At 41.5% G+C, this 26,795-nt stretch overlaps 1 protein-coding gene across 1 annotated transcript; it reads left to right on the forward strand.

The window, feature by feature from the left end:
• Positions 1-1,045: 1,045 nt before the first annotated feature.
• On the forward strand, positions 1,046-26,091 carry cers5 (ceramide synthase 5; the record flags this gene model as incomplete). Its single annotated transcript, XM_083971694.1, has 10 exons — positions 1,046-1,321; positions 12,809-12,914; positions 14,992-15,122; positions 15,603-15,660; positions 15,767-15,817; positions 18,213-18,305; positions 21,012-21,140; positions 21,617-21,723; positions 23,542-23,698; positions 25,927-26,091. Exons 1-10 carry the CDS (start codon positions 1,149-1,151, stop codon positions 26,089-26,091), a joined length of 1,170 nt encoding a protein of 389 aa, XP_083827820.1. The 5' UTR covers positions 1,046-1,148.
• Positions 26,092-26,795: the final 704 nt, after the last annotated feature.

Here is a 26,795-nt window from a genome sequence, read left to right on the forward strand (position 1 = left end):
AGCCAAGCAAAGCCTGGTTTTAGGGGAGCAACAATAACGTTAGGTAGGTGGATGCCATGCATGCACTCAACCCATCCCTTCAGCTAGGGAGGAGGGAGCCGCTTCACTTCCTCAATCCAGTCCTCATCTCAGGGCGGCAGCCAAGAAGTGTGAAGTCAGCCATGACTCACAGGAAGACTAGATATCACACTTTCAAAATAAAATGTTAACTTGTTAGGTAGGTTTGAGTTTAACACATAGGTTTAACACGACTACTGTCACCTGATGGGCACATTCTCACTTAGTAGGCGCAAAAAAAACTAGTCAGTATATAGTTTCTGCTTTAATGTTTTAAGTTTCTGCTTTAATGTTTTAAGATGTGTAGGTGAGCATTTAACAATGAAACTTGTTGATGTCCATTTTTAATGGATTTTAGCACATTCAGTTGGCCTAGGCTAATTAAAAATGGGGATATACTGTTACTAAGATATCGGATATCCTTATCTCCTCATCACTATGCCATTTTGATCACTTTACCTTGTTAGCTACCTAATTAGCATCACAGAGAAGATGTAGATTTAAGACGTTGTCTTTCTAGAAGGACTTTGACTAAACTCAGATTCAGAGGAAAGAAAAAGGAAGGACAAAATTCACTGATAGATCTAGAAATAAAAGGTTGATGTCAGGGGTGGACATCAGCTGACTCCTGTAAACTTGTCCAGTTGTTGATGGTAGGTTACTGGCTACATATTCCCCTTCAAAAATGAAGTTATGGCTGATCGAAAATCGATCAGCCATAACTTCATTTTTGAAGGGGAATATGTAGCCTAATAACTAACATAAAAAATATTATTATTATTATTAGTAGTAGTAGTAGGCTAGTAGTAGTAGTAGTATTAACTAAACTAAACATTGAAGATTTCTCGATTTTGAATTAAACTTGGTAAATCGTACGTTAACCGTCGTCTTATTTTGAAATCTCAGCCGGAAGTGCAACTCCAACTTGTGGTCAGTTTGACGGTGGTGCGGCAAAGTTGAGTGTGGTGGTAAGTCATCACACAAGTGGCGCAGGGGCAGGAGAGGCGCTAGACGAGTTCCACGCATCCTTTCTTTGGAGAAGAAAGCGCTTTCCCGTCACCGTCCGGGGCCAGGCAGGGACACCGTGAAACATGGCTGCTCTCTCAGCCTGGTTCTGGAACGAGAGGTTCTGGTTGCCCCACAACGTGACCTGGGCGGATCTGGCGGACCCAGCACCCGGGGTGGAGTATCCCAAAGCTGGACACTTGTTGACCGCCTTGCCGCTGGCTTTGGGAATCTTCGCCGTCAGGATATTCTTCGAGAGGTTCGTATTGACTGTTATGTCGGACGTTTTCTAGAGATGGAGGGTGAAACCAACACTCCTTTAGCCTACTTCAATCGGACGTTTAGCCTATGTATTTTCTCTCAGTGATGGGTTTGGTACCTGTAGGAGGACCATTATATTTAACTGTGTAGGGATCCCCCAAAAAATCTTATATTAGCAACTTTTTTTTTTGTCATCGTGTGTAGACTCCCTCTGCCACAGATGTACTGTTTAACTATTGTGTTATTCCCGTCCTCTCTCACCTTTTGAGGACTAAGTTATTGTCTAAGTCTGCACTAAATTGAATTTGAATTTATCTAACTTCATGTGAACGCAACGCTTTGACAATCACACTAAATTCATTTTTGCAACGACAAAAGCTAAATGATGTATGCCATGGGCATGTCGTATGTAACGTTAGTTGGGTCATCACTGACTGGTCTGCTTATAATGTAGGCTATCTATAATTATCTCGCACTGATGCACTTTTATGATGATCATCAGTATATTCATCAAATCCTGTGCACAAGTTAAGGCATGATATTGACATGAAATGGTATTCTACAACATAGTTACACCAGGGGTTGATATGAGCAGACAGATAAGACAAGTTCAAGCTTAATACTGATGGGAGGTGTGTCGTTGCTCCACCAGAACAGATTCTCTATTGGAAATGTTGGTGTCTTGTGCAGTCTGTTGGTTTAGTGATGGGAGTTGTAAAGATCAAGTCTGGCAGTCCAGTTCAGTGAGGTTCAAACATCACCAGGCATTTACACCTGAAGGACCTGAGACTAACTGTCTCATTTGACTCCCAGTAGCCGACCTGCGAACACCACATGTCATCTGTAACTGACAGTCTCAACAGGAAAACCACTAGCTAACACTCATTCACTCTCTGCTTGTGTTCTGACTGACTTCATGTGGTGGTTCCACTGACGTCAACACCATCATTTATTCAAAAATGCCTGTGAAGTATTTTTGTGCTGGAGAAGGTGTTTCTTTTTGTATAATCTTTATCCATCTGAATCCTGACAAACCTGTCAGTTATCTGTGTTGCACCATAAAAACACAATGAAAGCTTATATTCACCGTCCTTTGAACGACTGAGTTTGAATGTAATTTAAATTCTCAGAATAAACTATTATTGGACTCAATAGTTCACAGTTCCATTCTGTCACAGCTTTATTACACAATATTTTTGTTTGCACAGTGTTGAGGCCAGTCTGAGGTCATATGTAGGGCTTCATGGAAAAAAGTCAGATGTTGTGATATAGGTGCTCAGCAGTGATGATGAGAGGATAAAGTGAACAGTTTCAATCAGCACGTAACCATGCAATGAGGCAATAGACATTCTTGTAATACTGCTGCAGGCCACCGTATCCTAATGACTTACTGTACTGACATGATGTGTGTGTCAGTGTAGTTGTTTTGTCTTTCTTTTACTGTATTAGCAGGAGATGGGCCATTTTCATTCGGTTGTGTCAGCTGGTCTGTTTATAGCAAGTCTGTGACACAAGTATAGTGTAGACGCTTAAAATAAATAGTCATTGTTTGTTGTGTAATGTTAGACAATATCTTACCACCAGACTGGCTATATTTAGATTTGTATTGTTTTCATTGCTGCACAATACATAACACTAGGTGCTGTCAGTCACATTTCTTGGTGTCTGTCTATTTTTTACAACTACATTGGCTATAAAAAGTTATTTGACCAAGGGTTACAAAATGATAAAAGGACGGAGGAATCACCATTAGCCAGTTGGCATTGTGTGACCTTTCAGTTGTTTCGGTTCAAACTGCAGCTGTGTGACAACAAACAGAAACACACATCAGACTGCACCATAGTATATAAACGCACATACAGGTCGGGTATCCTAGAAATTAGGGTTACAGTATTAAACATTCCTTAAAATCTGAAATAAAATAAAATAAGATGAGAATTACTTAATGCCTAAAGGGTAATTCACTAAGTAGGTATAGGTGTTGCTCTCTAGAGTCTAGACTTTGCACCTGACATCAGGCTTTGTGTGGTTGGTGTATGGTCAAATGGCAGTAAATGGGTTAATGACGTGATGCAAACCAATGTCAAGTGGTGTAACCAGTATTCTTTCATAAAACTGTGACTATGTAAAGGAAAATAAATGTGGACTCAAATGTGGAATAAATATAATTCACTTTTGCAATGCAACACTATGGTTCTTGACAAATTTGACATCATTTGTCAAAATATTTAGAAGAAATTAGGTGTTTTTAGGATCAGTGTTGCCAAAATGCATTAAAATTTAAATATAGAAACAGAGAGAGAAAAAAAAAAAACATTTCAAATGAATGTTTTCAGAAGAAAATATAGGGTTAGATATTTTTTACACACTTAAAGCAGATATCAGTGGAATGTTTTTGTTAATATAAGTCCTAAATAGTCCTATTTTCCGTCAGCAATCACTTACATGAAGTATTTCAGCCTAAACACGAGTCTCTCCGTCACTCTGCTCTGCTGTAACCCGAGGAGAAAATTTTCCTTGTGGGATACAAGTGTTATCCAATGAGGAGAGAGAACGGCATGAAGGGCTGTGTGTGCAGCCAAGGGATGCGCGTGAATGTGGTGACGTAGCACGAGGACCAATTAATGCCTGACAAGGGCGGGGGCTGCTAACTCATGGTGCGTTCAAAGAAACTCGTACTTTGTGTTTTTCCTTCCTGTGAAGTCATACCAGTTCGATCTGGTACGAGTTCACGGGTCGGAAGTTACGAGTGGCCGTTATAGGGAACTTTCACAGACAACAGGATGGTAAAAACACAAGCTACGGGTTACCTGGAACGCTACCAAGTCGTAGTTGTGACTTGAAGCTGTAACTTACGGTTTCAAAAGCCTGCCTTGAACGCAGCATTAGCCGAAACGGCCGTGAAGCCGATATCTGCTTTAAGTCCACTGTAGGTGGATCAAATATTGAATATTGATCGTTCTTTTGTGGTTACACCATTTGACATTTTCTGGGGCATTCAGTCTTACCATATTGTTAAAAAATGGTTCAAATCTCATTTCAAATGACATAAAACCCACTACAAGTTGTACATAGGAACAAATCTGATGCTTTTAAAAACCATTTTCTTGAAAGATATTTTTGAATTGCTCATCTTGCTAACCTTTATTTGTCTCTGACCCAAATAAGAAAAATCTGATGTTAGGGGTGCTGCTGCTGAGGCGCATTAAGAGCTGACGGCCTGTCCCTCTCTGATGTGAGCTTGTCCCTGAGCAGAGACGGGGGCTCGGCGTGATGCAGGCTGATGTTATCAGAGAGCGTTTACTCTGTCACTGCTTGACACTGCGGCGGGCTGAGAGACTTGTTAATTTATTTATCAGAGAAAAACATCACACCACAGCTTGAGTTCCTACTCCTCTTTCTGCAGAGCCTCAACACAGCCTGCGCTCTTTGGCTCGCACTCAGTTCTTTAATATACACACACACACACACACACTACAGCACACGAGAGGGTCATACAGTCACACACCGGTTAGGCCGAGTTGATGACGCGTTCTCTCAGACACATCCTGTCATAAACTGGCTTGACCATGACCTAATTCTACTTTTGTTCTCTTTTATTCTTCTGTTTTTTGGTTTCTTTGTTTTACATGCGGGTGTGAACCAAGAGCATGTGTTCCCCCTTTTTGTAGATCACTCATTTTAGAACGACAGAAACATGTTTGTTCTGATGTAACATTTCGACTTTGCCTGCCTGTGAGGAGTCATGTTTTGTGTTTGATTTTGTCATAGTGGACGCTTTATTGTCATTATACTGAAATAATCCAAAATCAACCTAAAAATGAATTGTTTTAAAATGCAGGTTGTGGTGTTAGTTATCTCAACACCGTCCATATTTAGCTCTGTCTCTCCTCTGTCTTTCTATTTAGCAGTAGCCTGGCATCACCAGGCTCTTCAGAGAGGAGAAGAGCCTGGTGTCTATTAACTCCCAATGTTGTCTGCATTCTGGTTCTGGTCTGAGAGCGGACATGGAAATCACCAAATTCACCAAAGTAAACATGTTCACCAGCATAAAACTTATAAAATAGACATTAACTTGTAATACAATAAAAGCAAAAGGTTAACTTAATGGGGACTTTCTTGTAAATTATATTCCTTAAAGGGACAACAAGGAGTTTTCTCCGTCGGCAGTACGAAAAATTCCGCGACAATAAAAAAGTCTCATATTAATGTGGATTAATCTCCGCTACCCACACTTGTTAATGGGCCCATTTTCGATAAATATATGGTTTTGTCTCTATCGTTATTTTGTTATTATTAGTGGTGGTGGAAATGCTGGGCGAGCCGACCAGCGTTTCTTTACTTTCGGTTTCGTGGCGAGTCATGAGAATAACGCCACCGAATCGCCGTTTATGGTGGGAACTACGACGGTATGTGATCGTCTTCCAACCTCTGACTTTAATTATTGATGAATGAAAACATGAGTCTGTCTTGCGCCGGTCAAAGAATTTCACGGTGCGCGGAGGCTCATAAATGTAGTGTGAAAACGCTTTGCTTTTCCAAAACTCCTTGTTGTCCCTTTAAATTAAAAAGTTTCACTGCATTTTACTAGCTTGGTGTTCTTATCTTGACGGAAAGGCCTGTCTCTCTCGCCCTGGATCCCGTTGCTTAGCAAAACAGCGAGTCAACGGCCCCAGACTAATTTTGCAGCACCTATAACTGAATTGTCAAAATTGTCAAAATGCACCCTGGGAGACGTAGTTACTTCGTCTTTGTCTGCTAATATTTCAACGCCATTCATTCCTTTCTCTTTCACTGGCGTTTCTCCTCTCAGCGCTTACACTTTTGACAGCTGCAATGATTAGACCTACTTTACAGAAGAAGAGTTTACTAATAACCAGTAATAACTGGTTGGCTGCTTTGGGTTAATTGGTTTCTGAAACGATAGAAATCTCCTCAGGCTCTGGGAAATTGTGACAGAAATTTCAACAATTCAAAAACCTAACTGTGAGTAGAAGAGAAAGCTAACGGATAAAAAGCTTTTCACACAGTGTGGCTGTGCACATACGAGGGTTTTTTGACCTGTTGGTTTCTGCAGGATTCCTCATTTACCTGCAGGCATTTCCTCTCTGACTAATGTGAAGGCTGTCCTCAGGCAGCCCAGCTTCACCACCCCTCCTCTTCTCCAGACCAGTTTCTTCTTGTTTGATCGTAATCACTGCTTTGCTGTTGGCACTGACTTTGTAGGTGGGAGCAGCCGAGCTGTTTTTACGTTTTACGTAAGCCGTGTCATGAGTTAAACTGTGTTAAGACTACAAACTGGGGTGAGATTATGAATGGCCAGACTTCCCCTTGAAAAACCCTCAGGAAGCGGCTGTAGACCAAAAAGTTGATGTGGCACGTTAAACATCCTCCTCCTCGCTCAGTGTTGTGTTTATTGACCACGTAGTGGAGCGCTGTCTGACCCCTCAGGCACGTTTTCTTCTGCTGAAATGACAATCCTGTTTTAACATGAGATGAAAGCGAACAATTCAAACCAAGGCCACGGTTGCAGCCAGCAGCGCCGTGCTATGAATAGAGCCCGGCCCTTCTCTGCTCTGGCACTGGGGAGCTTTTCCCAGAGTCAAGGTTGGATGTAGTGTAGCTTTGGCGCTGCGGGGCGACCAGCAGCTCATAGACACACACCACACCGAGCCTGTCCCTTGTTAACAGTGCTTTGTGTATGTCGGAGTGGTCGGGGGTTCTGAGGAGGAACAGGGATGTTTTGACATTTGACATAAATAGATCAGCTTGCATCTTTTTCCTTCTTTCTCTCGCCACATCGTCGCAGCAGGCTCGGGCTTGCTTGCTTGCGTGGACTATTTCTGTCTGCTCACCCTCCTGGCTGTTTGACGTGAAGTTTAAAAGCCTGTGCTTACAAGAAAACCTTTAATTATGCACATGGGATCCTCTTTGAGCCTACCTATGGTAATTGTTTATGTAGGCGCTAATAGCCTCTCTGCTGAGTCAGTCATGGGTCAGTCAAACTCACAGGTTGCATCACAGTGAGCTTTTAGTTGATCAAAGGGCCAAACACTGATCAGTGCCTATCAGCTTCGCTCATTAAACTTCACTCAAGATGCTCTTAAATTATGAAATGACGTTTCTAATGTGCATTGTCTTCAGTAATGTTTAACCATGGGATGCCTCTAACCTCTATGCAGGATGCCTGTCATATTTTTACATTGCACCTCAGCGCCACTCAGTCATAATAACCATAGTTTAAAAGTTCACTCACTCAACACTGGTGAAGTTAAACTGCCCGTGAACCGAGTTAGGAGTCATTTATCTGATTTTGAATACTTTGAATGTAAAGGGCTCTTTCTACTCTTTAAACCGCCACGTCAACGCCGTAGGAGGATGACAGCTGAAGTACACAGGGAACGGCCGCGACGCAAAACGTGTGTCGCGTCACACCCGCAGCAGCTCGCGCCCATTTATTCAAAGGAAGCTCCTTATCAATCAATTTGTTTGTTTATCAATCAATTTGATTGATAAGGAGCTTCCTTTGAATAAATGGGCTCCTCCACCGGCCATGTGAGCGGCACGCACTCCAGCGGCAGTCGCGCGGCATCTCTCTTCTTTTTCGCGACGGGTCTATTTTATCTCCTCGACGCGTGGCTACAGTGGTAGTTTTAGGCTGTTTTAGGGGGGGCTTCAGCCTCCCCAAATTCAATCTCAGCCCCCCAAATGAAGAGGACAGTTTTACCTTTCCAACGATATCAAAATTATGTTTGTAGCCTACTCCAAATAGAACCCGAGATATGTCCTAATTACGTAATACAGTATTACACCGCCCACCACATCGCACTGGTAGACACATCTAACGCACCCTCCAAAAATGCACGCATACATTCTCAATATATAGCTGGTGAAATAATTGGCCTATTGGCCTTTTGCCAGCGTGATTTTCTAACATGTGATTTCTCTTTCCCTCACGAACATTGTAAACTATTTTTAACTTCACAAAAGCATTTGTAAGTAGCTGATAGGCCTACTACTAATATTGCTTTCTGTCAGGTTTTCAGGGAAATGCAGGACCCAAATGCAGACTTTCAACAACACAGGCTTTATTTTACCTTGACGTGACAGGAACATAGGAAACACACCTAGGACCAGGACAATGACCGGACGAGGACAAAGGGAGACACTGAGGTTAAATACATGAGGGAACGAGACACAGGTGGTGCAATCAGACACAGGTGAGACACATGAGGTAATCAAGGGCAGGGAGCAAACAGGAAGACAAGACAGGAACTAAAGTAACCAGGGGAACACAGAGAACGTGACACTTTCATGTGTTAATATACGGCTGTATAGTTGGCTCATTTCCACAAGAATGTATTTTTGGTGGGGAGATGACATTTGGATACAGTATAAGAAAATCGATTAAGAATCAATAAGCAGAAATGATAACGGATTAGACAACAATAAAATCCAATCAATTCTCATCCCTATTACCCAGTGATCAGCACCAAACATGCAGAGTACCCCTAATAAATTGTTAGTGTAATTTCACAAAGGCCACCAGATTGATGCATTTAAATTTACAATACTCAAAATGTTCTTCCGGGGGACCATCCCCCCGGACCCCCTAGAGGTACGCCGGCTTCTGGGGGCCGAGCCCCCCCAAAGGTCTGATCCTAGAACCAGCCCTGCCTCCAACTGGTAAAAAACTATGGAGAACTGTGTATAAAACGAATATATTACGTTTAAAAGTGATTAAAATAAATGTCTCATGTACCAGAGGCAAAGCCAGTGGCAGTAGCAGGTGAAGCTGACAGCTGCAACAAACAGGGTGAAGCCGTGTGGCGTCACGTCCGTGCCTGGTGTAGCAGGTCAAAAACTCACATTCATTCACTGTGCAGCAGGTGTTGGCCGGAAAGATTCTGTACATTTGATAAGTTAGGATTGTGTTATCGTTACACAACCTCGCCACTTTAATCTGACATTGTCATCACATGACTGAACATCACCTCAGCGCTGAGAGGTAATTCTGGTTCTGGCAGGGAGATAAAAAAAAAGAACAAAAAACAGGGAGGACAAGAAGTGTGAGTGGTTTACGTCAGACAAAAGGCACTTGTTTTTGATTTTCTTTTTTTCCCCCCGCTTTTACTTTTCTCATAGTGGGACACAATGGCTCAGGGTATTTTATGGTGAGTGTCAGATTCCCACCACCAGGAACTCTGTCTCTCCTAATAATAGTCTCTCCTGATAATAGAGGTTTTATCACAGTGGGGGTTTGGGGGTTTTCTCCACTTCAGTATGGGTCTGTGTGGATTTTCTGATCTGATACCTGAAGAGTCTGATTAGATTTGCCTGTTAGGCTCAAAGGAGCACTTGGTAAGATAGGCTATATGTTGAAAAGCAGCCATTTTATCAAGTCAAGTGTTTCTTTTATCATCTACTGATGCTAAACTAAAGCAGATGAAAAAGACTTTGTTCGTATAAAGTCGGGGTCACTAGAAATACAACTGGTGTTTATTCTACTCCTGGTATCTCCTGGTTTATGTATCTGATCATACAGAGGGTCAGTCATGTGCATATCCCATTTTATATTTAGGCCTGATGCACGATAATGGGCCATATTCAGTATTCACTCTCTTGATTATTGAAGCAGGCAATATGTGGCGTATAGATGATGAAGACAATGTTAAAAGTTGTACAGGTACACAACGAGTCAGGATCAGTATGTAAACACCAGCAATAAGAGGCTGTTCATTCATTACAATATATAAATACTTCATACTTAATACAGCCTTTTAATGAGAAACTAACCCTTAGGCAAACGGAAAAACAAGAGTCATTTTAGGAATCTGCCCAAATATTATTTGGTTTTCTTTCTGTCCTTAATCATGAATCAATTAGTGAGGTCTAGAGATGTCATGATGACTTGTTTTCACAATTAATCGCAGTATTAAACACCACAATTAATTAATCATAAATATTCTTAAATACCGTCACTTTCCGAAAAAGATTATGTTGTAGATGTGCACAAATGTTAAGGTAAATGTAAGAAATACTGTTCCATTTATCTAATGTAACATACAATTGGTAGGAATTTAAATATTAGTGTCTCTCAAACAAGCAAACAATTAAAACAAACTTAAACATTTGGTATAGATGACTAATAATGATTTGAATATTTAAAACACTTCCCCTGGAGGATTAATAATTGGTTATATATTAATAGTAGATAGTTCAAATATTTAGTAATGTAATTATATTTTGACTGTATTTGATCTTACACATTCATATGTTGTGAAATTAATTAATGCATAATAATCGTAATACCGTGATTATTTCGTGATTAATAATCGTACAATGAAAATCTATAATCGTGACATCACTAGTGAGGTCATCTATTTATTGATCATCTGTTGACTGAGAGCATCTTAAATTGACAAAGGTCCAGTAAAGAAACTTATTGTGCTTCACATTTTCCTGCTCATATGTTGTAAAACTGTGAAAAATGAAGAGAAAGACTCAGGTCAGGTCAATGCGCCGCCCCCTCCCCACAGCCATCCAACTGAGGAGTCAAAGTTTTCATTTACGTTTTCTTCTTCCTGTCAGTTCATCACAGCGGTCACAGCTAGAAAAGTGACATTTACATAGGTTGAATAAGAGTAAAACTGCAGCTTCTCTGTTGCTGCGTTTTCATCTTCAGCTGTGGACAGAAAATCCTTTCACCCTAACCCCTGTGATCACATGATCGACGAGCCATACCGTGACATTTCAAGTGGTGGTGGTGTGTGTGTGTGTGTGTGTGTGTGTGTGTGTGTGTGTGTGTGTGTGTGTGTGTGTGTGTGTGTGTGTGTGTGTGTGTGTGTGTGTGTGTGTGTGTGTGTGAGGTTATCTTCAGTCGTATCCTCCGACTCATTTGTCACAAAGATCCCTCAATGGTCCACACAGTTTAGTCAGAGTCATGAACATCATTTGCATTCCTAACGCTGAGGGTTCTTCTCAGGTGAAAGGTTGACATCAATAACGAGTATTGAATTTATGAATGAACCTATTTGGAATGTTTTAATTCCTCAGCCTTCTGTGTAGTGGGAGCAACAGGCTTACTAAACCTCGGGTCGCCCTGCATTAACACATTTTGCACTGACCTTGTGGACTCAGACCTTGATTGGTGCAAATGAGCTTTATATCATTAGTTTCACTGGCAGCTCTCAAAGACGCCATGGTTCCACGTTCTTGCTTCTCACTTTCCCTTTTTAGAGAAACACATGCGGCGCGTTTGTTCAGACGTTAGGTTTGACAGGTTAAGACCACAGGAATGTTTTTCTTCAACAGTTTCTGTGTAATCTTCCTGCAGCAGCCACGCTGACAGTACACAACCTTGGAAATGATTTATTGGAGCCTTTAACTCAGCTTGACAACAAAACTATGTTAAAAAGGGGGCTGCTTTCAGACTTTCTCTCTCTTTTTTTTTTGGAAACAGGTGGTATTAGCTGCTCCGGTAGCTGTGACAGGGTCAGGTGGAATAAAGCGCAGCACGGAAACGTAAATGAATTTGTGCTGATTCAGATTCTGCCGCGTCACTTGGTGCCTCACTGATTTTGTTGTTGACAATCAGTGTATTCCCTGATGTTGCTGCTGTTAAGAGGTGTGTGTGTGCTGTGCATGAAATGAATCTGCCTCTATCTACACCTTCTATACAACCACACTGATGGTAATCACGGTTTACTGCCCAATCTGCTCCTGCCTGACTGTTTTTTAAACTTTAGAAAGCATTTTACATCTTATTAGAATATAAATAGCTTTTTTTTCTACAAAATAGAAACTCAAAATGCCTATCATAGCTAAAAAATACTCTCTTTTTTCTGTTACCTGAGGCGCTGTGAAACCATTTATCCGTCTTCCACCTGTCAGTCACAACACAGCCTCTTCTATCTCCAATATAATGTGGACTCAGAGCTTCTCTCTCAGCTGAACGCTACAGAGCAGAACTACAGGCTGGGGTCACGCAAGGTCACGCTGTTCCCATAATGAACAAGGCATCCCAGTCCCAGAACCACTGGGGATTTTCAGAAGCTCCCCTTCAGCGACTTTGTGCTGTATTTCCTCCTTCCTCCTTTTACCAGCTGTACATTTTCCACGCTAATGCAACATGTGTCTCTGTCTCTGTGATGTACAGGGACACTCAGTCTATTACTAGGACTCTGTGACACACTGTCAAGGCTGTTGTCCATTGTGATGCTCTGGCCTACAAACAAGAAGCTCCATGTTTCAGTTCGGCCAACAAAACAAAAATTTGAATAAAATCCATTTTATATTCCCACTGGTGAGAAACTCATGATGTCACAAACAAGCTTTCCCTTGTGACTAAGTTCATCTGTATATACTGTACATTTTCTTGAATTGTGAAGCAGCCATGTTCAGTGCTGTGTGGAGCTAGTGGAGGCTTGTGTTGAAACAAGTGACTCTTGGTTTTTTGACCTCACATTCTGACCTCTCGTCACAGATATATTGCCAGTGCCTGTGCCCGGAGCCTCCACCTTCAGCCAGGTGTTGCGAGAAGAGCTCAGCCCAATGCAGTGCTGGAGAAAGTCTTTACATCCATCACCAAGGTTGGATTTGTTTTTTTCTTTCAGCAGCTTTTGATATCACCACTGATATTTTTGTAGAGGTCGCCAACTGAAACTTACTTTTATTGTCATTTAATCTTTAAAAAAAATGTAATTTTATAGTGAAAATTCCTGATAAAATTTTACACTGTTGTAGGTGATGTGTAGGACTGGCTTGTTTGATAATTAAATCATTTATTCGATTATAGTCACTGCAGCTCTATTTGTCACCAGCACAAAACTTAAAGGGACAACGAGGAGTTTTGGAAAGCAAAGTGTTTTCACACTACATTTCCCATGAGTCTCGGCGCACACAGTGAAATTCTGAGACCGGCGCAAGATGGATGAAAGCAAAAACATTTACCAAGAATGTTTTCATTGATCAAGAATGAAAGTCGGAGGTTGGAAGACGATCAGATACCGTCACAGTTCCGAACATAAACGGCGATCCGGCTGCGTTATTCTCATGACCCGCCGGGCAGCGTCTGGGAAACTGAAAGTAGGAGATGCTGGGGAGCCGACCACTAAATAATAACAAAATAACGATAAAGACAAAACGATATATTTATCGAAAATGGAGCCATTAACAAGTGTGGGTAACGTAGATTCATCCACATTAATGAGACTTTTTTATAACCAAATACAAACTCCTTATTGTCCCTTTAACATAACAAAGTGAACATTCACGAACCGTTCTTAAGAACAAATTTGTTCTTAAGTCCTACTTAACGTTTTTACGACGATTGTGGCATTCATGAATGTTTTTTTATCCAGGATTTGTTCTGAGCTAAAATCTACACACTCAGGAGCATAACTACGCAGATTTGAGAGATGTCACTTGTACAAAATAACTGATTGTGTTTTCTTCTGTTCTGCAGTTGTAGATTTGAATTTGAATAATTCTAGAATAATCTTTTATGATGTTTTTAATTTTTATTTTACAAATTATTGTGGTCTCTTAAAAAACATTATCGGCACTTAATTCATATCAATTATGTTTGTGGGGGTGGTGGTGGTGGGGGGTTAGTACATGTGTTTTTTGTTGTTGTTAATAAGACCTGAATTTTTTTTTAATTGCCGGTTTACTGTACTGGACACACAACTGTTTTTTTTTTTTCATCAACCGATCCGCGGACCACTTGCATGCTGAACGGATCAGGGATCAACAACGATCCGTTGCATCAATCACCGTGACATCCAATAGCAATTAAGTGACTGCTCATGTGATAATATGATGATATTTGACGGCACAGCTGCACCCACTGCTGACACTACTATATAACTAAATATAAATAGAAAAATAACTATATAAACTATAAAACTAAATAGAAGCTTTTTTGTTTGTTTGTTTCACTTCCTGCTGCAGTAGCTCAACTTCACTAAAAGTTATTTTATGTTTTAAGTCTGGTGTTCACTCCCAGATCTTCGTTTGAGCATTTGAACTTTCTTTCTCACTTCACCTTCTCTGCTCAGAGCCTGTGGGTTCTGTGTGCACACGGCCCTGCAGTCTCATGCCCTTTTACGGGCATTGATGGGGCGGTTACCTGCTAATCCTATGTTAATTAGACTCACCTGGCACACACTCTCAACTGAGGAGGAGGTGGTTCATCAATGTAGGAACACAGCTGCCATTTAAGAACATGTTGTTGCTGATGTAGAGTTTTGTTAAGATAAAAATCTAAGAAGATATTGGTGAATGAGGCCTGTTGTCTTTGATCTGTAGAGACTTCCTATACATTAACAAGCTGTAAATTGACAGTTTATACTCGATCTTGCCAATACAAAACCGGTCCGTCATGAAATCAGATTTAGCGGTAACTATTTCCTGGTAATGAATTTGCATTTTTGTGTTTCACTCAGAAAACAATGGAGTGGGTCTGAGCAACACGCGTGTGATTTGGGGCGTTTCGACAAAGACATGCCTGATGAAACAATTGTGCAAAAACACATATCGCTCCCACTTTCTGACATTCGCAGAAAAAATGTTCACTATGCCCATGGATGCACTGGACACTGCTGTACATACAGATGAGGCCACGTAAACCACGTAACCTGTTCCTTCTTTCTTCTCTCTGCACAGAATCCAGACTCCCGTCACCTAGATGGCCTGTCCAAGCAGCTGGACTGGGAGGTGCGAAAGGTCCAGCGTTGGTTCAGGCACCGCAGGAACCAAGACAAACCCAGCACACACACTAAGTTCTGCGAGAGCATGTAGGTTAATGCCTGTTGTGTTTCCCCTGCAGCTGTGTGGTTCTGTGTGCACAGGGCTGAGATGTAGACCAGCAGTTTAGGAACATTTTTGACTTTTCCTTAGAGACCTGTTTTTTTTCTGATCATTTGGATTTAGATTTAAAATAGAATCAGGATCAGTTTTTGTTAGACTAAGTGGTTGAGCATCACATGTTATGTAATACACGGTTGTCCATAAAGTTGGAATAAAATATTTTTTTTCACCTCTTCTCATTAAATGATTGTGACAATGTGATTTATTAAAGAATAAAGGGGATATCCATCTAAACACTCTATTGATCAACCTCCTCCAAACATATCACTGTGAAAATTAAACCATAATTAACCTTTATAATAGGAATCAAAAGAGGAATGTGTCTGAAAATGAAATTATTCCAACTTCATGGGCAACTGTGTATTTATGGGATTTTTTTTTTAATGTTTCCTCTTTTGTGGCTCTAGGTGGAGGTTTACATTTTATTCGTGCATATTTATCTATGGGTTCCAGTTTCTGTGGCAGGTGAGCACACTCTCAGTTTAACCTTGGACATAGTGATATCAGTAATATTTCTGATGCTTAATAACATTATCAGTTGTTTGCTGAACTAATTCATGTTTGTTTTCAGTCCCCTTGGTTGTGGGATACACGGCATTGCTGGTACGGTTACCCCTATCAGGTATGAAGCACTTGTGCTCTCATTCTGTATTATCTATAATGCAATCCAACACAACATCTATAGACTCAGGAATTACCTGCAGCACGGTGAATTAACAATGTCAAGAAGGGCTGTTTGTATTGGATTGTATGACTGAATGTTTTTTAAACTCCTGTAGAATTAACCATGAGTAGAAAAGTAGCTTGTGTGACAGCAGAACAGAAGCATTGTCAATATGTGTTTGCTTTTACTCCGCTGCTATTCTGACCTTGTTTAAACAGTAATTCATCATAAAACAGTCAGACTGGTATCACCGTAATATCATGCAGATATCCTTGTTATCTTGTCCTGCTGTTTTCCTCATATCATTTTGGGATTTAAACTATTACACTTTGTGGAGTTTATAACAAAGCAGTTCTGATTGAGTGGAGGGATGCAAATTATGTCTGAGACACATTTTCAAATGTATGTGTGTGTGTGTGTGTGTGTGTGGGGGGGGGGGGGGATTCTGCTAGTGTTACTTGTACTATTATGGGTTATCTCTTCATATGACATGTATTCAGCCCTCACAAACTGTAACGTCACCTGCTCACTATATGTCATGATCTCAATTAAATATAAAGAAGGTTAAGCCACATCATAAACAGTCTTACCTCTGTCTGGCTTTGTTTCCAGACCAGCTGCTGTCAAATAAAGGCAAAATGACAAAAAAAAAAGAAAGTGCTAAATGACCGTATCTAGGTGTGCAAAGTTATTTACTTAAAGGAGAATTCCAGTCATTTTTGACCCCTAAATCGTTGTCCTGATGGTCACCCAGTGTTGGGGGGAGCAAAAAATGCGCAATTCTTTCAACCACAACAAACACTCAAAAAACAGTCAAATATCTATGGTACATGACTAGAATCCTTATGACACACCACTGAACTCATATAGTGTACAGTATAAACTTTGTGTTTTTGCATATAATCATTCACCTCAGACAGCCGAACTGTGCGTTCACACCAAAAGCTTCCAAAGCGTCCAAACGCCGTAAGTCAATTCATTTTCAATGAGAGCCCGGTGACACTGAGCGTCCAAAGTGTCACCAGACGAGAAGTTGAGCCCTGGTTAACTTTAGGGTAATTAGCTATGACGCAGTTCGGCAGCAACCGGCGGCAACCTGTCAGAATAGAGATGTCCGTCGGCTGCCTTTTTTTTTCTTCTTTTTTTTGTATTCCGGCTCCCCAATGACCAGCGCGATCGAACTTTGACGTCAGTCACGTGACGAGCGACCAAAGCGACTGAAAATATTTGCCGTTTTGGGAGCTGTCTTGTCTGAAGCCCACCCTTGAGCGTTTTTGACGCTTTGGAAGCTTTTGGTGTGAACGCACAGTAACTCTGAAACATCCTGGAAAGACATTACTATCCGATCGCAGAGCGCCTGCTCTCCCCGCCACAGAAACAAACACTTTTTCCTTGTTGTGATGATTTCTTTACAAGAATAAACGGTGGAGCAGTGCAGTGGTAATGTCCAAAAATCATCACAACAAGGAAAAAGTGTTTGTTTCTGTGGCGGGGAGAGCAGGCGCTCTGTGATCAGATAGTAATGTCTTTCCAGGATGTTTCAGAGTTGGGCTGTCTGAGGTGAGGGACTACATGCAGAAACACAAAGTTTTTACTGTTTCTACTGTACAGTTTATGAGTTCAGTGGTGTCATAAGGATTCCAGTCATGTACCATAGATATTTGATTGTTTTCTGAGTGTTTGTTGTGGCTGAAAGAATTGCCCCCATAGGTTAGCGTTGTTGCTATCCCTAGCGCCAGGTAGCAGTGGTGTAACTCTGGTTTGCCTGCATCAATTTTAGTCACGTTTTCTGCTCCCCCCAACACTGGGTGACCATCAGGACAACGATTTAGGGGTCAAAAATGACCGGAATTCTCCTTTAAGTTTAAAAAAAAAAAAAAAAAAACTCTTGGTAGATATTGAGCTAGGATGATAATTAAAAGTTAGAACAGGTGTGTGTTCTTCAGATTTCCATATTTACCCACTCAAGCCGCAGTTTCATGTTTACATTTGTACAGATTACAGCTGTAAATTTCTGGGATGTGTCATGTGGTTGTAAAGGCTCCATTCACCCCTCACACGCTACAAGCTGCAGACTGATCCGTATCTGAGAATAAATGTGTGTTTTGAACTGAGCTGAGCTGTGGACACTTTGCCAGACATGACACAATTCACTGGACAAGCACTTGGTGATTCATTGGACCAGGATGTGTGCTGTCATCATTTGTAACAATGCGGCACAGTGGTGATCACATGTCATCCTCTCACTGTCATCTGACATCCACTATTGTTTGATTAAAAAAAAAAAAAAAAGCTTGAACATGAATAAACTTCTTCTTCAGTCTGACTGACTCTGTCCTTCCTGTCTCCTCAGGTCTTGTCTCCGGGCCTTTACCACTACTATGTGACACAACTGGCCTTCTACTGGTCACTGATGTTCTCGCAGTTCACTGACATAAAAAGGAAGGTGAGGGAAACCACACTGGCTGCATTTGATCAGACCACACTAGATACACCACAGCTGCCACTCCCTGTTAAAACATTTGTTAATAGGTCTATTGTTCCTCATTTGGTCGCAGCGGTGAAACTTGTGCATGTGTGTACATGCGTGATGCAAAGTTGTGCAAATGTGCGCTTTAAGACTAATCTGACTTGTGAGTCTTCTTGGCTACAAGCTCTCAGCGGCAGTAGTGTTCATTTTGGAGGGGGATCACATGTTTTTGTTTTTTGGGAGGGGGCGGGTACAGCTAGTGCTCCTCGGTCTGTGAATGCCTTGTGTTTTCAGCACGAGGGCATCTAGAGTCATGTGATTTGCAGGATGGCGGAGGCCTAACTATTAGAATTACAGAAATTCCACACAATGCCAGCGCACTGGAGCCGGAGTTAGTCTCAGCCACAGATACTTGACGTTAATGTTTCAGACGTTTTGCACTACAGATTTCTGGAATGTGAGACTGGAAAAAGCTGGAGAGTGATACTTGTTCTAATTTGGCAGTGGGAGGAGTTGCACTCAACACTTAGAGGCAGCTGGACTGGTTTGACGTTGTAATTGAATTTCATACTTAAGGATGTGATATTCAGTGAAAGCTAATGAAACCCCTGGTATGGCCTGTATAGAGTCTGTACTCATTCAAGAAATGGGCAAGGGCACCAGAGGAAGATCATCAGGTTTAAAGAATCTAGAAAGATAGTGCACTGCACTAGGGCTGCGTCCGAAATCACCCCCTACTCACTATATAGTGCATATATCATACATATAGTGAGTAGGGATTAGGGAATGAGTGAGTGATTTCGGACACAACCTAGATTTACAAACTCAGCATTTGGAGGTATGTAACTTATTTGGTAACTATGTGTAACTTATTTGGCTTTTTATTAGCAAAAATCAAATCTGTCTTTCATAAATACGTATTTCACTGAAGTGGAATCACATCCGCATACAAATGAAAGCTTTCTTGTACCTTAGAATGAGTTGTTACAAGTCGTTACAAATACATAAGTGTGTGACGCACCGAACCGAGGCGGCCATGTTGCATCGCCACTTTTTACGTTGAGTGGCAGCGTGACCGTAGGTAACCATAGAAACTCAGCGGAGCTGTGGGCTCGGCCTGTTAAAACTGTCACCACTGTGTAGTGTGAGGAAGGACGGAGGCACTGGTGTTGCATTCAGGTGCAGTCAGGCAGACGGCCGTCGGCAAACCAACCGGATGTCAATTTACTCCACGAGAGAAAGACGGTAAAATGTGGGTCAGGTAAACAATACCACATCACCATGACAACATATTGTCACGCCTGTATTGTTTTGCCTCGTGCTGGCGGACCACTTGTTTACATAGACGCTTGTTTATCCTGTTACATGCAGCATCTGTTGTCTGTCTGACGTCTGCCCGGTTTCACGTGAATGCAACATCAAGAATACGTTCAGATATGCAACCGCACCGCTAGATGGGGGGAATTCCTACATATTATACCTTTAAAGTTGCAGAATGGAGTTTGAATTATGTTTATGTGGACTAGGATAACATATAGAGAGTTGGGTTGACCATCCAGTGTAAGAAAAGATAAATATTCACAACTGAATGCATTCTTGACCAGAGCTGTTGTAGACCCCCCCCCCCCCTCCTCCTCCAGCCACTCCATGGTCAGATGCACATGTCTCAGCTCTTGTGTGTGTGTCTGTCTGTCTGTCTCGTGCTGCCCTGCACTGTTAATCGTTGACCTGTGTCTGAGTCTTGTCTGTGATAAACACTACGCGCTGGGTCACATTTCAATTTAGATCAGTTTCAGCTGTTTACTCTAAAGACTGATCACTGATATAAAACAACACTGATGCTGTTCAGTCTTTATTATACATGTGTTCACATCTCTACAAATCTGTCACCTCACATTGACCCAGTGCCACTGACCCACTCTGGTCTTCAGTGGTTCAGAGCAGTTTTATTGCTGCTGTGCCCTTTTGATGTACAGTGCTGCTTTTAGTTGACCTGGATTAGATGTGATGTGGTGATGCGTTGACCTGAGAGAGGGCACAAAGTAAAATTGTTTTTGTTGTTGTCATAATAATGGTAATTTTGTGGTGGTGACTGCAAACAGGAAGTATGATCTTGCTATTTCTTTAACCACTTCTTTCTTCTGTGCTGCTATCTTTAGCTCGTACCGACTCCTGCTGCCAGATGCTTCCAACACATTACACATCTTATACATTTTATGCACCAGGGCCCATTTCACTTTTATGTATTGTTTACAAGCCAATAAAAGGTTTTAAGGTACACATGAACTTCTGTAGTTAGAGGCCTTTGACAGTAAAGATTCTGATCAGACAAAGCAGTAAAAGCATTTTATTTACATCTACCGACATGCTGGTGTTTAGCAGGTAGAATCTTTACCAATATCCACTGTCTTGGGTAGTGTGTTAAAATGCAAATTGCAGTGTTGCAATACTGTGTGCTGCTGAATATACACAGTTTAATGGTGGTGGTGATAATACATGCAAGGTGGTGACTATAAAGATCAAATTGTATGAGACCAGATGAATCTGATACACACCAACAGATATGAGATTAAAACACAGTGCAGGTGCAGTGTGTGTGTGTGTGTGTGTGTGTGTGTGTGTGTGTGTGTGTGTGTGTGTGTGTGTGTGTGCTAACCACATTTCTTCCCTTTTTAATTTCAGGACTTCCTGATCATGTTCATCCATCACCTAGCTACAGTTGGCCTGATCAGCTTTTCCTACGTCAACAACATGGCGCGAGTAGGAAGTCTGGTCATGTGTATCCATGACGCCTCCGACTTCCTGCTAGAGGTCGGTGAGACACTGGACTTGACTTCAGTGCTGGTCATTTGGGGATCATAGCCTAACATCATAGTTGAGATAGAGAAGTGACCTCTATCTCCTAGTTGTGACTTTATTTACAGCTTGTCAGACGTTGAGCAGGAATGATCACAAAGTGATACCAAACAAAAATGGGAAAGATATGAAAGATGGAGGAAGATATGAGTGGTGTTGATAAGTGCAGCTCCAGCCTCCAGGCTTTCACACACAGCAGTTTCCTTTTAGGATATTTATTGTTCAGTGGCCTTTTTGCTTCAGATCAGTTGGTTTCTGAAACAATGGAGATGAATTGTGATTGTTGTTTAGTGTTTCCAGTTGCTTCCACTTGGCTTAACTCCAAATACATTAAGAGTAGTTCAGGAATTGTGGGGCGGGGGAAAATTAATTCACTTAGAGTAGCAGTACATATCCCAGTGCTTCATTTCTGTTGTTTTCTTTTCCAACAGGCAGCCAAGCTGGCCAACTATGCCAAATACCAGCGCCTGTGTGACTTCCTCTTCATTGTGTTTAGTGTGGCTTTCTTTATCACACGACTTGTTATATATCCAATATGGTGAGTGCTCTGTGACACCTGCAGCTTCACAATGAATGCCTTAAATACCCTTTCGTAATCCTCTGCAGTTTGATAATCTCTGTAAATATTTTTGCACAGTGGGTTTTTCTGGCCAAGTCATGTCTGTGTTTTTGAAGGAATGTCTTATCAGGAATCACATTTCAGCAGGATGATGAATTTTCTCCAGAGCCTTTGTCTCTGAGTGTGAACTTTTTTAATGTTTATCATTATTATACAACCTCCCTATAGATGGGACACTTATATTGCTTTAAATTCCTACTCTTATTTTTATTTTTTATTTTTTATTTTTAATACAGTATTTCCTTATTACTTGTTATTTGTTATCTATTCATGTCTTTCACATTTTTTCTTATCCTTATTGGTTTTTTACATTTTTTATTATTATAGTACATTGGCCTCTGGAATATTCCACTAACACATACATATTATATAAATGTTTGAATCCTGAATCTAATATTTTAGACTTACCTTTGGCAGTGGCTGAGCTCAGGGTGGTGAACATGTGTGCTTTGCTTTTATTTGTGTTTTGTGCTTTTTTTGTTTATAAAATGCCATTTCAATATCGAAACCTCATACTGATACAGTGCTTTGATTTTTGATTAGATTAGATTTGATGTGCCTAATTTCTGACCCTGTCCTATGGCTGGAATTGGTAACAGTTGTCTAAAACCTCGAGCCGGTACTCTTCACTCCTTCAGCGTAGTTCAGGTGTCTCCAGAACAGAAACCATCACGCTCTGTGATTTAGAAATTATGTGAGGCAAGACAACTACCACCACCGGTTCATAAAAGTGATGAGGCAATTTCCTGGACGCCCACAGTGACACCACTAACACACCCATCTTCATTGGAGCTCTGATCCAGAGACTGACTGTACAGATATGATACGAAGCCTGCAAAGCCAGTTCAGGCAGACAACTCAAGCCGTGCCAATCAGCTGTGCCAATCCAAATAGGGCGGGTTATTTAAATCCCCAGTTTACCTGCTCATCCCTGGCTATGCTACTGCTGCTGCTACTCTGCTGCTGTTGCCTTGCTGCCCATGAGGTTTTGCAAACCCACCACCTCCCCAGCATCCACCTGTGGGCTCTGTCTCTTGATTCCCTGTGGGGGGTCGGCTTCATTCCCTGTAATGTCTGGCAAACCAGATCATTCAGGGAAGGAATATGAGACAGAGCCTGACGCCAAACCTGCTGCAGCCATGCTCAAGGATATGCTGTCCATGCTGTGCTTCAGCTAGCTATGCTTATGCTCAATAAATGAGTTCTTCTCATTCCAGAGTTGTCTGATTGAACAGTTCTACTGGAGCTGTGTTTAGGGAGTGTTCCTCGACAGAGACCTGGATGTTGAAGCTCAGCCTCCACCAGGCTCAGACAATAGGGAGCATATCATTGCCAACAGTAACCTGAGCAGCTATATTCAGTGTCTTGGTGTGGATGAGTGACAAAGCTAGTGTTGCCGGTGAAGCTACCTGGACTGAAATCCATCCCTCTGCAGGGGGAGGGGGCTCTGTTGACAACCTCCTGTCACTCAGCTGGATCTGAAGGAATACATGAGCTCACCAGCCGCTCACCTGACATTATTACACCAGGTCTATGGCACCCGTCTCTTTGGTTGCCATTGGCCTCCAAATGGGGATTACAGTCTCTGTGCGGAAACAATGTCCTCATAGGAATAACGGTTAATAATGTGATTAAAGTGCAGCTGGATGTCTTGTTCCTCCCGCTGGGATCTGAGTGTATGATGTAAACATGTGTCCTCACACTCATCTGTACTGTCTGTGTCTCCTTGTTTTCCAGGGCCCTGAACTCCACTATGTTTGAGAGCTGGGCCATCGTCGGGCCGTTCCCATCCTGGTGGCTCTTCAACATCTTACTGCTGGTTCTTCAAGTGCTGCATATCATCTGGTCCTACCTCATAGCCCGTATAGCTATCAAAGCCATGCTGCGTGGAAAGGTGGGTCACAGAAAATGGATCAGCAGCTATTTTGTTTTTATTCTTAAAGTTCAGTTGAACAACTTTACTAATTCCAGGTTTGTCAATTTTTAAAATGTGCTGCCTTTTAACACTTAATGTGATATTGAATAGAATATTATGGGGTTCTGAAGCTCTGGGTAAACACAACATGATATTTAAAGATGTCACCTGGTGTTTTTCCAGAACCGTCTTACACAAGGAAGGCTTTTCCTGCTGTTACAGCATCCAATTAATGATCTTGTGACAGAGTATCTTTAGTTTTCTGCTACCACTTCCTGTTAGTTTCACTTCACTACATTTGGAGGAGAAAAAAAAACACCTCTACTTCTGAGCTGCTGCATGTCTCCAAGTTCAGATTGGCCCACTTTGTCCTGGCTGGTGTTAATCACTGTACTGAAGGAAGTTCCTGAGGTTTAATGCATCTCAATCTCTGCCCAAAGACTTAAGAAATACTTCATTATTCAGACTCTTTTTCAACAGTTGTTTATTTAAACCTTTATTTTAACTCGTTGAGGCAAACATGAACAAAAAAACATATTGGACTCAAAACATTTACTGGAATCCTTGCAATTCTTTTAAATTTTTTATGGTGATTATAAGGAGAGCAGCTTTACAGAGGGAATATAGCAGTGAAATAAATGAATAGAGCCTCCTCCAGGCATCTGTCTGTGATTAGAAAATGCTTTTTGAATTAACACCATAGCTACGTCTGATGAATTTGCCGCCTCTACACCTTCTTTTCCCAGTCTGTCCCTGATTCTGTGTCATCTCTCTGCAGACGCAGTTTGTTTCATCTCCCTCTGGAATGAGAGAGGGAGATCCTGTCTATCTGTCTCTCTTTGTCCAATGAGCCCTCCTCCACTGCTCTCTCGCTTCTTCTCCATCTGCTCTGTCCGCTTGACAACTTTACCTTCTGTTTTCGGCTGTAAGTTTTCGTTGACTCCCTCTGCTGTGATCTGCTTCACACACCTCAGTTCCACCCTGTCCTGTTCACCTCCAGCTGAGCGCAGTGTAATTGCAGGGACTTTAATTGGATAGCGTGTGCGGTAGTTCAGCAACCACCTCGCACAAAGTCGGCAAGTAGGAGGAGAGTTGTAAATGATGAGTAATGTGGTTATAGTGTCATGAATGTCAAGTATGAGAAAGTGTTCCCTCATTAGTCAGGGCTGTGTTGAACTTGTCCCACACCACCACCCTGTGGTTATGATGAACACATGAAAATATTCAGTCTTCAACGGTTTTTACCAAATTAAATTGTGGTTCCTTCCTGGAGAGTCTAGTTTTCTGCCCAGGGGGGGGAGAAAGATAGACTCCCTCTATTGTCATTTTGTTTTTAAGACCAGCAGGGTTTGTAAAAATGAGCTTGTTTGCTACTCTGCTAAACTTGTTCCTCATGATTAAACATAGCCCTGGCAGCTATTTGGACATCCCAGCATGAGAAATTGCCTGCTGAAGTTTAAAAAAAAAACATTGAAGTTGCTCCAGATACAATATATCACCAGCCCAAAAGAGGAAAGATGAATCACACAAACTATAGACAAAACCGATTTAAAATTTCATGGAAACTAACTTCAGCACAGCGGTAAGTCAATAACAGTTACATACGCTGCCTTCATGGCTCTGACGAGGCTGAACTCCTATTGTTAGCACTTTTTGGCTCAAAAACGCATGGAAATCTACACTTGGAAACAAAAGGCTTTTAAAAAGATGTAACACAACACCAAAATGAACAAATAATCTGTAGCCGCACCTGTACAAAGAAACAAACAAAGAGTCTCAACCTGTTGTAAAATAATACTCACATCCACATATTTACACTGAGGAGCTTTCATAAATAATAGATCCTTTCTTTGTGTGATCCAAATGTGAGATGAAGTAAAACAAAAAACCTTGTTTCATGTTCACATGGGTAAGTCTGTATATTTTATTTTATTTTAACCTAAAACATAAACATGTCTTTCTAATAAGTGTTGGAGGAGCAATGCCAAAGATCACAGCATTTTATACAAGAGAGACTTAGAATGGTTCATATTATTATAGTGATAAAGTTACAGTCATAAAGTTTCAATCTTAAAGTCATACATTTTATTTCAGTCTGAACACTACGTTTTGTTTTTTTACCTGTGTAGTTTGTATTTATTTCTCTTCAGAGTCATGAATAAATAAATGAATAAAACTGAATTATTTGTGTATTTTCCGTCTGTCAGGTGTGCAATGACGTGCGCAGCGACATTGAGAGCAGCTCAGAAGACGAGGCTGACACACCCAGAGAAGGCGTCAAGACATCTGCTTATTCTCCCAAGGGAGAGAACGGCACGAACGGCCACTGTGCTGCTGCCAAAGCCCGAGCACAGAACCACAGCAGCTGGTGACGCGCGGCCTAAAGCCTGAAGCCAGGAGGACCAGGACCCTGCTGCAGTTCAAACCCCTCACAACGCCTCCAAAGAGCCTCGTTTGTCGGACTGAGCGGCCTCACACACACACACACACACACACTGTCTGCCATCACATGTTACACTGACAGTGAGCGCACACAAGTTCAAATGTCTGTGAACTGATGATGGGGGTGCAAGACACTGACGTCGGCTATGAAGAGCCCCCGTAGCTACATGTACGACACGAGCCCAGGTGAGATGATATGGAAATCAGCTGAAGCGAGTGATTTACATACCGTATAGTAGCTTTATTCTACAAACGATGGAATCCACTTTGTGCTAAGTTGAGCTGCAGATGTTGGTTGGTTTTAATGTTCTCTCCCAGTTTTATTGGTCAGATGAACTTGATTATTTTAGTTTTTAAGGGTTATTCCACACTGGATCATAGGACAGAAAACTGCTACGTGGGTGGGGTTTAAACCTTCAGGCATGTTGCATTGTTTTTCCAAATTAAATATGTCACAGCAGGGTAGCATACTTAGAATTAATGTATTGCAATGACTGTGGTTTTTATCAGCTGTAGGGTTTGGGTATATCTTGTTTTTAAGGAAACTCAAGCTTATCAGTTTGCACTGACAGCAGTGAATTGCCTGCTCCCTTGCCCACTTGTCTCGACAGATTTCTGTTTCAAAATTAAGTGT

This window comes from Trachurus trachurus (assembly GCF_905171665.1).
Source record: "Trachurus trachurus genome assembly, chromosome: 5".
In the NCBI taxonomy this organism is placed as follows: domain Eukaryota; kingdom Metazoa; phylum Chordata; class Actinopteri; order Carangiformes; family Carangidae; genus Trachurus; species Trachurus trachurus.